General features: G+C 46.4%; 2 protein-coding genes across 2 annotated transcripts in view; one reads left to right on the plus strand and one right to left on the minus strand.

The window, feature by feature from the left end:
* Positions 1-3,119, plus strand: part of si:ch73-109i22.2 (SH2 domain-containing protein 7) — a 12,802-nt gene extending 9,683 nt beyond the window's left edge. The window contains exons 8-10 of the mRNA XM_061256007.1: positions 951-1,317; positions 1,821-1,984; positions 2,804-3,119. Of these exons, the coding sequence (XP_061111991.1) occupies positions 951-1,317; positions 1,821-1,984; positions 2,804-2,935 (663 nt within the window). The 3' untranslated portion in view covers positions 2,936-3,119. The remainder of the gene's footprint in view (positions 1-950; positions 1,318-1,820; positions 1,985-2,803) is intronic.
* A 992-nt stretch (positions 3,120-4,111) lies between these two features.
* Positions 4,112-8,742, minus strand: ssr2 (signal sequence receptor, beta). The gene is made up of 6 exons (XM_061255463.1): positions 8,604-8,742; positions 7,015-7,172; positions 6,305-6,403; positions 5,092-5,200; positions 4,771-4,848; positions 4,112-4,437 (listed from the first exon to the last, which is right to left on the minus strand). Exons 1-6 carry the CDS (start codon positions 8,652-8,654, stop codon positions 4,327-4,329), a joined length of 606 nt encoding a protein of 201 aa, XP_061111447.1. The 5' UTR covers positions 8,655-8,742; the 3' UTR covers positions 4,112-4,326.
* Between the last annotated feature and the right edge of the window lie 3,556 nt (positions 8,743-12,298).

Here is a 12,298-nt window from a genome sequence, read left to right on the forward strand (position 1 = left end):
TAAGTCATTACTGTACGGGCATTTAACAGTCTCATCCCAAGTGACTCATACATTTGTATATATACACATACACTGCAAAAAACAAAAGTCAGCGTTACCAGTATTTTAGTCTTACATTTCGTCATAAGATTTGATTTCTATTACTTTTGAAGATTGCCAATGAGGTGAGAGATTTTGACGAATTTCAAGATTCGCCAACGGGGTGAGACAATTTCACTTCAATCAAAAAGTAACTTAAAACAAGTTTACATTTTCTACTTGAGAGAAGACAAAAAAGACGGACTCGTAACAAGAGTAAACTTAAGACACTGTTTTTCAGTGTAGTATCTGATATATACTAAAGCAATTCAGGCTCTGCTCAAGGGTACACTGGCAGTGTTCTACCTGGGAGTCGAACATGAAATCTTTAGGTTAAAATCCCAGTTCCCTATCTGCTATACTACACTTCCTCCCAGAATCAGAATCCACTTCTGTTCTTTGAGACCCTACAAAACTGAAGTGTGTACTTTTCCGATATCCCTATCCCTCTTGTCTAACCCAAAAAAAAACAAATAGCCAAATAGCAAACCAAAATAGAACTGCACTTATGATGACTGTATGTTTAGAACAGCACTTCATGTGTATTTTACTAGTTTTGGATTTGTTGCTTTAACTTGTGGAAGAACCTATGCAGTTGTAAGTCGCTTTGGATTAAAAGCGTCTGCCAAATGACTAAAATGTAAATGCAAATGTAAAATCAATTTCTATGGATGTACAAAAAGTGCAAGTGCCCACTCTCAACTCTCACACACTGTTCAGGTCCAGCGGACCCTACAGAACACAGGTGTGCGCTGAAGAGTTTAGTGGCTACTATACGACTCGCGAGTATTCTTACATAACTAAGAGTTAATGTATTTTCTTGTACGTGTTTTGTTTATATGCGAGTGTTCTCATTTCCTGTTCTGTGGCAGGTGCCAAACTTCATCCCCGTCGACCCCCCGAAATCGACCCCCCCAGCGGAGAGCGACCAGGAAGGGGTGGAACCGGGCGACCCCCAATACGCCCGCGTCAACAAACCCCACCGGGCCTTGGCCAGCACGGCCGCCCGCTCTTCCTCCCCCTCCCCCTCCTCCTCCTCCTCCTCCTGGGCTGACGCCCAGCCGGGAGCCCGCTCCCCGCCCCCCACCCCCCCGCGGGCGTTGGGGGAGGAGAAGTACTGGGAGCTGGTGCCCATGCACACCTACGAGGAGACGCACCATGTGACCCAGACGCAGGAGTCACATGACCACATCGACTTCTACGCCATGGGGCGCCGGGCGGACCTTCAGCGGAGCGAGGGTACGGGGGGGGCGGGGCGATCGCTCTGGATTCAAATACTTCTGTCTGTGTCTGTGCTCGATTGATCTTGCCTGGTGCACTCTGTGTGGCAGGGTGTATCGATTATTTAATGCAGAATATAACTGTGAACATGTATTATTATGTATGTGTGTGGTGTGGATGTGTGTGTGTGTGCGTGGTTGTGTGTGTTTGGTTATGTGTGTGTGTGTGTGGTTGCGTATGTGTGTGCATGGTTGTGTGTGTGTGTGTGTGCGTGGTGTGGATATATATGTGTTTGCATATGTGTGTGCCTGGTTGTGTGTGTGTGGTTGCGTATGTGTGTGCATGGTTGTGTGTGTGTGTGTGTGTGTGTGCATGGTTGTGTGTGTGCATGTGTGTGTGTGTGTGTGTGTGCATGGTTGTGTGTGTGATTGTGTATGTGTGTGCATGGTTGCGTGTGTGTGCATGGTTGCGTGTGTGTGCATGGTTGTGTGTGTATGTGTGTGTGTGTGTGTGTCCTCCAGAGGGCGCTCAGACCCACCTGTACTCGGAGGTGAATCTGAGGGGGTTGAGTGACAGGCCCCCCACAGCACCCCTCCCCCCTCCTGCCAGGACCGCCCCCGGCCTGCCCCTCAGACCGCCCCCGCGACTGCCAGACTACCCCCCCAACCTGGACCCCGCCCAACAGGTAACCCCCCCCCACCCCCCACCTGTCCACCAATCACTGCCCGAGTTAGAACAGGAAATGCTGGCAATGATGTCACACTGAATATGAGCACAGACAGGGGGCAAAGGTCACACAGAGTCCATCTCTGGAGCATCCCAACCTGAAATTATCTCTTTATTTGATTAAAAATAGCCATTTCATCTTTATAAAACCCCACATAGCTGCAGTCATAAGTGTAAATGGTGTCATGCCTTTCTACCCTGGCTTTCTACAGAGGTTGAGGCTTAAACGCCCCAGTTGGTTCCGTTTAAATTACGGCTGCATCATCTGTAAACAGGAAACACATCTATAAAGAAAATCAGCCTTCCTCTTATATGCAAACCGCATTACATTTTGGCAGATGCTCTTATCCAGAGTGACGTACAGTTGATTAGACTAAGCAGGAGACAATCCTCCCCTGGAGTAATGCAGGGTGAAGGGCCTTGCTCAAGGGCCCCAACGGCTGTGTGGATCTTATTGTGGCTACACCGGGATTAGAACCACTGACCTTGCGGGTCCCAGTCATTTACCTGAAGGGCCTGTGCCGGCTGTTCTATTGGCAAAGAATTGAGAAGGTTTTCTTCTTTTGAATTATGGTGGTTCACAAACCAAGTATAGTACATTGGTGCCACCTACTGGATGCATTATTGTTTCTCTTTCTAGTTTACTTCTTTAATTTAAAAAATCTAATTATATACAAATACCACACCTTTATTTCCCTGGCATCTGATTGCCCTGAAACCCTTTCTGTAATATTTCCTGAATATTGAGTGTTTTTTTTTTGTGTTCTGCCTTTTTCAGAGATTGGATGGCCGCCTCCCTCTGACTCCGCCCCCTCAGGCCGGCCCCTCCCCCAGCCCCATTTACGAGCAGATTCCCGAGGGGGGGCTTTCAGCTCGACCCCCCCTGCCCCCCCAGAACCCCAAGCACTGACGGCCATCACAGTCCTGCGATTACCTGTACTTACATTGACACTGTGGCAAATTCATGAGGGCCGTACATTAATTTTTTTTCCAGCTGTACTAAATCCAGGGGTCATAAACATTTCTGTCAAGCAGGAAGAATTCCAATACTGCAACTTTGCTGAAATAAAATCAAAATCTCTGTTTTCTAAAAAGGTGTATCTTAAGCATTTCTCCACCCTAGGACAGTAGCCATAGAAGTGCATTTGTTCTGTTTGGATGGTTTTACTGTGACTGGATCTATGACCAAACAAACATTTTGCACGCAGAGCTACCCAGCTATCTGTTCCAGTTTAGAGGAACTTGTGAGGTCACAAACACGCGATTAGAATGCTCCTAACAGAATATTCTAACGCTGATGTAATAATCAATACTGGAGTTCTAGAACAAAACCACATTCCAAGGTTAGAGTAAAATCCCAACTGCACAAGCATCGCATGACAGAATTTATCCTAGGAGGCCCACTGCAATGACACATTCTTTACAATTAAACGGAAAGGGAAATTTGTGTGTGAGGGGTTGTAGACCCATGCCCCATCTTTCTTCTTTCCCTTAAACCAGTGGAGTAATCTTCATTTCCATCCATTCACCTGCATCTCCAAACAACTTCCACCCCTGTCTTTAGAAGCAGTTACTCCGGTCTCTCTCACACTCACTGAAAACATACATTTCAGAAACTGCAGAAACGCGAGACAGGGACCAAAATGACACACTTCTTTGTAAAACCTGGCGTTTTATTGTCATGGCAAAAACGAGCCAGAATCATTTACAGACATGGATGTAGATCACCCCCAACTTTGGGAAAACATCAAACGGTCCAGGGTGGTACAGTTAAGTTTCCCCTCAAAAAAATCCTGGAGAAAATGTCCCGTTTGTTGTCCCCTCCAAAGTTGAAATGAGATCTACTTCCTCATTTACAGATGTTTCCATGACAACCCTGCCTGGGGGGGGGCAGGACCACAGAATCGAGTGACCGCAGGAGTGATTTCTGCTCTGCCTGTAGTGTTAAAACCCCCCAGTCCAGCCTCTGTCCCAGAGAAACAGGGGAACAAGGGAACACGACCCTCATCCTGTCCCATACAAGGACCCCAGACTGCAGCACACAGGCGTCCTGTCCCCCCCCCCCTCCCCCCCCCACAGGGTACTCATCCCGTAAATCAACCCCTGGAAAGCGTCAGGGAATCACCCCCGCCCCCACATAACAGCCAACGTCCATTCATTTACCGCAATATGGGCAATTCATTTAATCCCAAATACTGTCAAAACCCCCAAACCCCTGGCCCTGCCACCGTTCCTGTGCTCATGAGGAACGTCCCGCCCACACCCCCCGGCCGGCCCCATGTCCTTCCCAGCATGCAGCGCTCAGTTCTTCTTGCTCTTGGGCGAGTCGTACTTCCTCTTGCTGGAGTACCACAGGAGCAGGGGGATCCCGATGGAGGGGAGGGTCATCACCCCGAACGCTGCCCAGTCCAGCTGGAGAGGGGGAAGGAGAGAGAGGGGGAGAGAGAGGGAGAGGGGGGGGGGTGAGAGAGAGAGGGAGAGAGAGGGAGAGGGAGAGAGAGGGAGAGAGAGGGAGAGAGAGAGAGGGAGACAGGGAGAGATAGAGAGAGGGAGACAGGGAGAGATAGAGAGAGAGGGAGAGAGAGGGAGGGAGAGAGGTGGAGGGAGGGAGAGAGGTGGAGGGAGGGAGGGGGAGGTGGAGGGGGAGGGAGAAAGAGAGGTTTTATTTAGTTATATTATTAAAAATAAATAAGTTATGGGTGTGTCATTGGTATTATCTGAGTGGTTGGGAGGTGCGATACGTACGTAGTGTGGGGAGAAGCGTCTGTCGAACTCTCTCTGCGCCAGGATGCCCCCCTGCCCCGGGGCGCTGGTGTAGCCCACCTGCAGGAGAGGGGCGTGTCACTGATCATCTGCACTCAGTCAGTCCAAAATGTCACATTTCTATTTAAGCTATGCTCTAGCTCTGTCAACGTTTATCTTCACATCATAAAAGGCACTAAGAAATGAACTCTCCACTGATCTCAGCCAGCCAAAGCGCGTTCAGAGGGGTGGGGGCTGTTCGGGGGGGGGGGGGCTGGGGCAGTTAAGGGAAGGGGGGCAGTTGAGCAGGGGGGCAGTTCTCACCACGACCGGCCCACCCTCCTGGGCCAGGTAGCTGACGCTGGCGGAGGTGAAGTTGAAGTATCCGGCCTTCAGGGGGCGCAGCACCACCGTGTGAGAGACGTTGCTGGCGCTGAGAGGGGGCCGGGGTTAAGGAACAGAAGCTTCCGGAAGCTTTCACATCGCCAGCCTCACTGAGCACGCTCAGAACCGCGGGGGTACTGTAAGCCTGACCGGGGGAGTGTTTCACAAAGCAGGATTACTGAGTTAACCGGATAACTGAGTGAAACCCAAAACCCGTCCAAATCTGGAACATGGACTGAAGTAAAAAGTCCAGGTTTTACTCAGTGCAGTTATCCAGCTAACTCAGTAATCCTGCTTTGTGGGTTTTGCTCAGTGCAGTTATCCAGCTAACTCAGTAATCCTGCTTTGTGGGTTTTACTCAGCGCAGTTACCCAGCTAACTCAGTGATCCTGCTTTGTGGGTTTTACTCAGTGCAGCTATCCAGCTAATTCATTGATTCTGCTTTGTGGGTTTTACTCAGCCCAGTTATGCAGCTAACTCTGTAATCCTACCTTGTGAAACCCCCAGGTTAACACTGAGAAGCATGTGAACAAGTAATTAACTGTCAGTTACTTCTTTTGAGTAATGAAATCGCAATATTTATCGGAGTTAAGCGATTCAAGCCAACGAAACCACTGCGAGAACAACTTGCTAAAGCTTTAGCCAGAGTCACTAAGGCAACTCTAGCTTCCATTTCCAGTAACTGGAGATACAGCAAGACTTCCTGTGACTGAAATACACACAGGAAATGAGGTCGTAGTACAAAGTGGTTAAAGATAGGCTGGTGAGATCAATATGAAACAGAGGAACTGCATACAGAGAGAGAGAGAAGACCGAGGTCAGATAGCACAGACAGAAAAAAGGCAAGGAGTAGGCTGTAAAAAGGGAGAGTTACAGTTATAAACTCCAACAACTGTGTCATGGAAACAAGTACCCGGGCAACCAAAATCAGGGTCGCTAGAAAAGTGGGAAGTTGGAAATATTTCCCCCATTGTTAAAGCATTAGAAATTATGAAGGTGTACAGAATTTAGAGGAATTACAAAATGATATTATGTATGAAACCAGTATAAAACCAATACAGGTCATAAGCTGAAAAATGAGGCACTTCAATGAATACATTCGGGAACGGGACAAAAACAAGCAAGCAGCAGCAGCGAGCGTCGTCAAGGATACGGCGCGATCCTGTCCCACTTGACGTGGAGCATTCCGGACACGATTCCGAAGTCCTCCGGCGGGAAGGAGTCGTCGGACAGCTCCACCTCCAGGGCGGCGCTGGAGGGCAGAGGAGGCAGTTTTAGCACACAGCTGAGCTTGCACACAATTGTGGGATACAATAGCAGTCCGGCTGCTTGCATTGCATTGTGTAGCGTTTAATCAGTCAAAATGGCTGAACTGAACACAGAACTGCAAAACACCCTCTCTGTGGCTGTTGCTATATTACATCTGTAGTAAGAGCTAGTGCTTGAGGCAGAAACACACTCTGGTACATGTTACAGAACAGGGGCAATGGAATTCCACCGTATTCCCATAATCCTTTGTGCAGTAGGCTTTTTGGAATGTTCAAATTCAAAAGTGTTCCAGAACGCCACTGCATTCAGTTGCCAGCAGGGATTTGTGACATCAGCATTAGAATGTTCCGTCAAGAACATTCAAACCACGTGACCTCACACCTCACACCTTTAAAGGGTTGAGACCCATGCAAACCAAGGGAGCGGATAAGTGAGTAATCAACCCCCGAACTGACCAATTAAGTGCTGCGAGACAAAGGCGATCACACCCATCGACTCCTCCAGGTCAGTGACTGGAGTGTGCAGTAGTGCGCCACGTGACCCTTCCATTAAGTGACACGTTAAGGTGTGCCAGGCAAGGCAGGAGACACGTACTTGGTCCCAACGTTGTAGATGTTGTACTGAAGGGTGAGGTCCCTCCCTTCCACCGCGTAGCGGTTCAGCAGGGACTTGGAGGCCAAGATTCGAGCCCCCTCCTCTCCTGCCACCACCCCCAGCACGGCAAGCACAGCAATAAAACACAGCGCCCTCATCTGCAATGGAGGACAAATTACAACCGGGTAAATTTTCAATCAATCAACTAGCTCAGTGTGAAGAATCAACAGGAGGGTATATATATATATATATTTTTTTTTTTATATATGCTGGAGTTTATGATGCTTATAACGATTTATAACACAGGTCTTTCATTTCCCCTTATCCCAGTTAACAAGCAAGATGTGATACCAGAAACCCACTCGATATAGCTACAAATGGATTATCTGCCTAAAGTTTAGGGCAGTGGTCTCAAACTTGTTGCCATGGAAGGTGTATGCAGGATTTAATTCCAACCAATGCCGCCTAAATGGATTTCAATTACTCATTCGCCATATGCATTTAACTGCATTAAAGCAATGGTTGTTATTTAGACAACACAAATCACAAATAACTTCACATATATATATATATATATATATATATATATATATATATATATATATATATATAAATAAAATCAAGATCTGAAGCTGGAATAAAAACCAGCACATACCCAGCTCTCCATGGCACTGGGTTTGAGACCACTGTGGGTTAGGACAACAAGTCTCACGTGCTGAAGGTAACATGGGGGTAACTCCACTCTAATGTTTATTTTCTCATCCCTCGTTACAAACCTACTTTACGCAAATATCAACATACTGCACAGCAGTGCATTAACGTTCTGTATGCACGGGAAAAAACATATTTGGGGACTCGGGCAACTCGGCAAGTTAGAGTCACGATTTACCAAATGCGTTACACAATTAAAGTATATTAATTACGTTTTTGCAGAAATTCCGCAATATCGCAGTAAATTAGGCCAGGAGTAGAGACTGCCACTAAAGACGCCATTAATTTCGCAATCTATCAAACTTTAACAAACTGTATGGCAGAAATTGATGTGATCAGTCGACTGGACAATACATAATCCATCTTGAGTTGTCGATTATGTAGACTATGTACGCGTACATAGATTCAAAATTAGCGCTTACGTGTACCTGCCTTCGACAGTGCAATGTGTAACCACATTCATTGAACGTGGCTAATGTTAGCCAAAGCTAATACATGAAACTCTTCATAAAACTCGTTGTATTCATTTAATGCAAACTCTAGCGTCCCGGACGTAACACGTTTACGAGCATTAGGGCTTTAACTAATTTAGAAGTTAGTGTAACAAGCACTACTGCAGTAAATCTGGTAGCTAGTTTGCTACTGTGATGTAGCCCACTACTACCCTAGCTATGCTTACGTGTACTTAAAGCACTCGAATCATCCAAATTACCAAGCTAGGCAGCTACCGTTAGTTCACTACGACTGTCAGAATCTAAGTTGGCCATTTTGTTCGGGTACAGGCTTGTAAGATTTAAAATAGTTTCATGAATACCAAGATTTACATTTACAATTTTTATATAACTGAAAGTATGAAGAAACATTCAACCCCGACTCACCTCGGCTGTTATCCTCCGTGTCACAAATTCGTAAGGACTGCTAGTGCGCATGCCCACGCGTCTTCAGACCTCCTTTGCTGTGACGTAAACTACGTGACGAGCAGTGTTGCCAAACCCCTCCCACTGAAAATATTCAAAGCCACCTCCGAAAGAAAATAAGATATGAACGGAGTTATCATATTCATATCATATTTTTAAAGGAAACTCACTTTTCGGCACTGATGAAAAAGCAGGTTGTGCTTGGTCTCCTGAGAGCAGAGACGGGTCATAGTCAGAAAGAGATGGGATCACAATTCAGTGATCAATTCAGGGGAATTGAACCTCTAACTGAACAGTGATTTATGGCGGGAGTTTCAGGGCTTCTAGTCTTAATCCTCTCTTTATCAGCGTCATATATTATCAGAACTCTCAACAGAATCTAAACCAATATTAGATTACCTCTTGAATACAAAAACAATTACACTATCAGTAATTTAAAATGTAATGTAAAAGGTGGTCAACATAATCATAAAAAATTGGATATGACATTTCCAGACAATCCCATAATTTTATGTGTATATATATATATATATATATATATATATATATATATATATATATATATATATATATATATAAATCCAAGTCAGTGTTCTAGAACTTGATTGCTTTCAATGACCAGTAGTGCCTGTTACGTCATCATCCGAACGTTCAGTCGTTCAGAACGTTCAGTCAACAACATTCTAATCTCATATCTGTGATCTCACACCTGAAAGGGTCCAAACACAATGCAACACAATCAGCTTTCCAAAGGTTTTATTTGTAAATGTATGGAAGACATTGGGAAGAGACACATGGAAGACTCATTTTTGGAATCTACAGCTTCCAAAAATGGCTGCCCATCCCACCCAACTGCAGCGAGCTTCACCAAAGGAGGAGGCGCTCCCAGCCTCCCTCTTGAGCAAGACTGTTGGAGCCAGAAGGTGCTTCCCAGCCCTGCCCCAGACTGGTGCTGGGTTGCGGGTCCTGGGGCAGCACAGGGGGGAGGTTGGGGGAAAACAGGTACAGGGGCTCGCCTGGGGAATTCTGGGGCACAGGTATCTGATGCTGGGCCTCACTGGCCATTTCCCTGACCGTCATTGCGGCCGTGTCCCACATTTCTATCTTGAGGTATGCTTGGCTCTTCTCCACCCGAAGGGGCGGTGTCGTGTCCGCCATTTTGGCTCTAGGGTCCCGGGCGCCGGCCGCAGTCGCCGGGCCGAGCTTGGCTCTCTCCACGCTCCTGCTCAACACCTCCATCCACGTCCTGTACATCACCGCGAAGCTGTCCGGGTGCGGCCGGGTGGCGGGGCCGTTTCCGGGGACGCGAGGTCCCGCGCCTCCCCTCCCCGTCACCTCCATCAGCCGCCGGTACTTCTCAGAGAAGTTTGCGGCTTTCGGCGCCCTCTTCCTCGGCCTCTTCCTCGGCGCCCTCGCGGTTTCCGGGCGGGGCTGGGCCTCTGGCTCCGGGTGGGTCATGTGACAGCAGTGGGGCCACCTCATTTTCGGACAGAAGGTCCAGACGGGGGTGGGCGGGACCACTTGGAGCTGAGCGTACCCTGTGGGTAAAAAGGCCAATCAGTAACAAGTGCTGGAAAAGGTGATCATGTTGATATCTCCCTCTGCTAAATTATTCAAAATGGCTGCCTGTTGTGTGTGAAGAGTTGACAGTGCAGTGCAGTAACACACTTAGCTTGAAAACCTCATTGTGTGTGTGGTCATTGCTTGCCACCATGCAACCAACGGGGTTATTTCAGGTAATTTTATGTTTTTCTTATCCAATTTTTAACCACAATCCTGGCTTCTGTGCAAATACAGTGCAGTCCGTAGTTTGCAGTGCAGTCCGTACAGTAACATATTTTTGGTTGTTTTGACTCTGTACTCCAGCTGATCTGAATCTGAAATAAAACAATGACTACGAAGTTAAAGTGCAGGCATTTAGCTTTAATTTGAGGGTTTCTACATCCATATTGGGTGTATAGTGTAGGAATTGGAGTCTGTTGTCATCTCTCAACATGAGGGCCAAAGAAGTGTCAATGCCATTTAAGCAGGCCAGCAGTAAGCTGAAGGATCTAAATAAATCAATCAGAGACAATAAGTTTTTCCAAATCAATCGTTTGGTACATTGTTAAGAAGCAAGAATGGTGAGCTCAGCAATGGCACACAGCTTGGTAGACCACGGAAGACCAGTGTAGTGGATGACAGAAGAATCATTTGAAAGGTGAAGAAAAATCCCTTTGTAACTGTTCAACAGGTCAAGAACATCTCCAGGATGTAGGCGTAGATGTGTCAAAGACGGTCAGCATAAACTCAGAGGGCTCACCCACAAGATGCAAACTCCTAGCAAGCCTCAAGAATGGAATGGCCAGGTTCTGGTTTGCAAAAACATACTTTAAAAGACTGGTATAGTTCTGGAACAAGGTGTTATGGACAGCTGAGGCGAAGATTAACCTGTAGCAGAGTGAGGGAAAGAGGAGTGTGGAGGAATCATTATCGAAAAGCACACCACCTCATCTGTCATGGTGGAGGTAATGTGCTGGCTTGAGCCTGTATGGCCACTGGAACTGGCTCAGTTGTGTTCATTGATGGGGCGACATGGCTCAGGCAGTAACAGCAGTCGTCTGGCAGTCGGAGGGTTGCTGGTTTGATCCCCCGCCCGGGCTGTGTCGAAGTGTCCCTGAGCAAGACACCTAACCCCTAAATGCTCCTGACGAGCTGGTCGGTGTCTTGCATGGCAGCCAATCGCCTTTGGTGTGTGAGTGTGTGTATGAATGGGTGGATGAGAAGCATCAATTGTACAGCGCTTTGGATAAAGGCACTATATAAATGCCAACCATTTACCATTCTTTCAAAAATTATTATTTATCAGATCCAAGCAAATGCAGCAGGACAATGATCCAAAACATACAGCCAAAGCAAACAAGGAGTTTTTTTTGAGCCAAAAGGTAGAATGTTCTTGAGAGGCCAAGTCAGTCACCTGACCTCAATCCAATTGAGTATGCATTTCACATGCTGAAGACCAGACTGAACGCAAATAGCCCCTGAGACAAGCAGGAGCTGAAGAGGGCTGCAGTGCAGGCCTGGCAGAGCATCACCAGAGAAGGTACCCAGCGTCGATGTCTATGCATCGCAGATATGATGACTTTAATTGTGTTTTAATTTGTCCAATTATTTTTGGTCCCCTAAAATTGTATAAACAAGGTTTACCCAATATGGATGCAAAAACCCTCAAATGTATGTTAAAGGTCTGCACTTTAACCATTGATTTAAATTGTTTGTTTGAGTACAGAGCAGAAACCACAACAAGAATCTCCAAATACATTGTGGTTTTTGATTCATTTCTAGATTTTGCAAAAATGTTAAAAAGTTTCTATAAATGTCATAAAACCAGTACTTACCATAACCTGGATAGAATAAATACGGTGCAGTGCTCTGTAAATTATAGTTAAAGTCCATATTAACCTATTGCTTTGAAAGGTTGCCTTCAGGTACACATAGATGTTCTGTCATCTACAATGTCAATGAAACGGAATTATCAGTGTACTTATATAACTAACAACGCCTGTGATGTCGCAATTGCGATTGTAAGGCATCTGTGACCTAATTTCCTTTGGTCCCCAATGGTTTAATATTGTGTAGTATTACAACACAAAAGTAAAAACTTAGTTTGAAAAAAT

Source organism: Conger conger, chromosome 9 (genome assembly GCF_963514075.1).
Source record: "Conger conger chromosome 9, fConCon1.1, whole genome shotgun sequence".
NCBI lineage: Eukaryota > Metazoa > Chordata > Actinopteri > Anguilliformes > Congridae > Conger > Conger conger.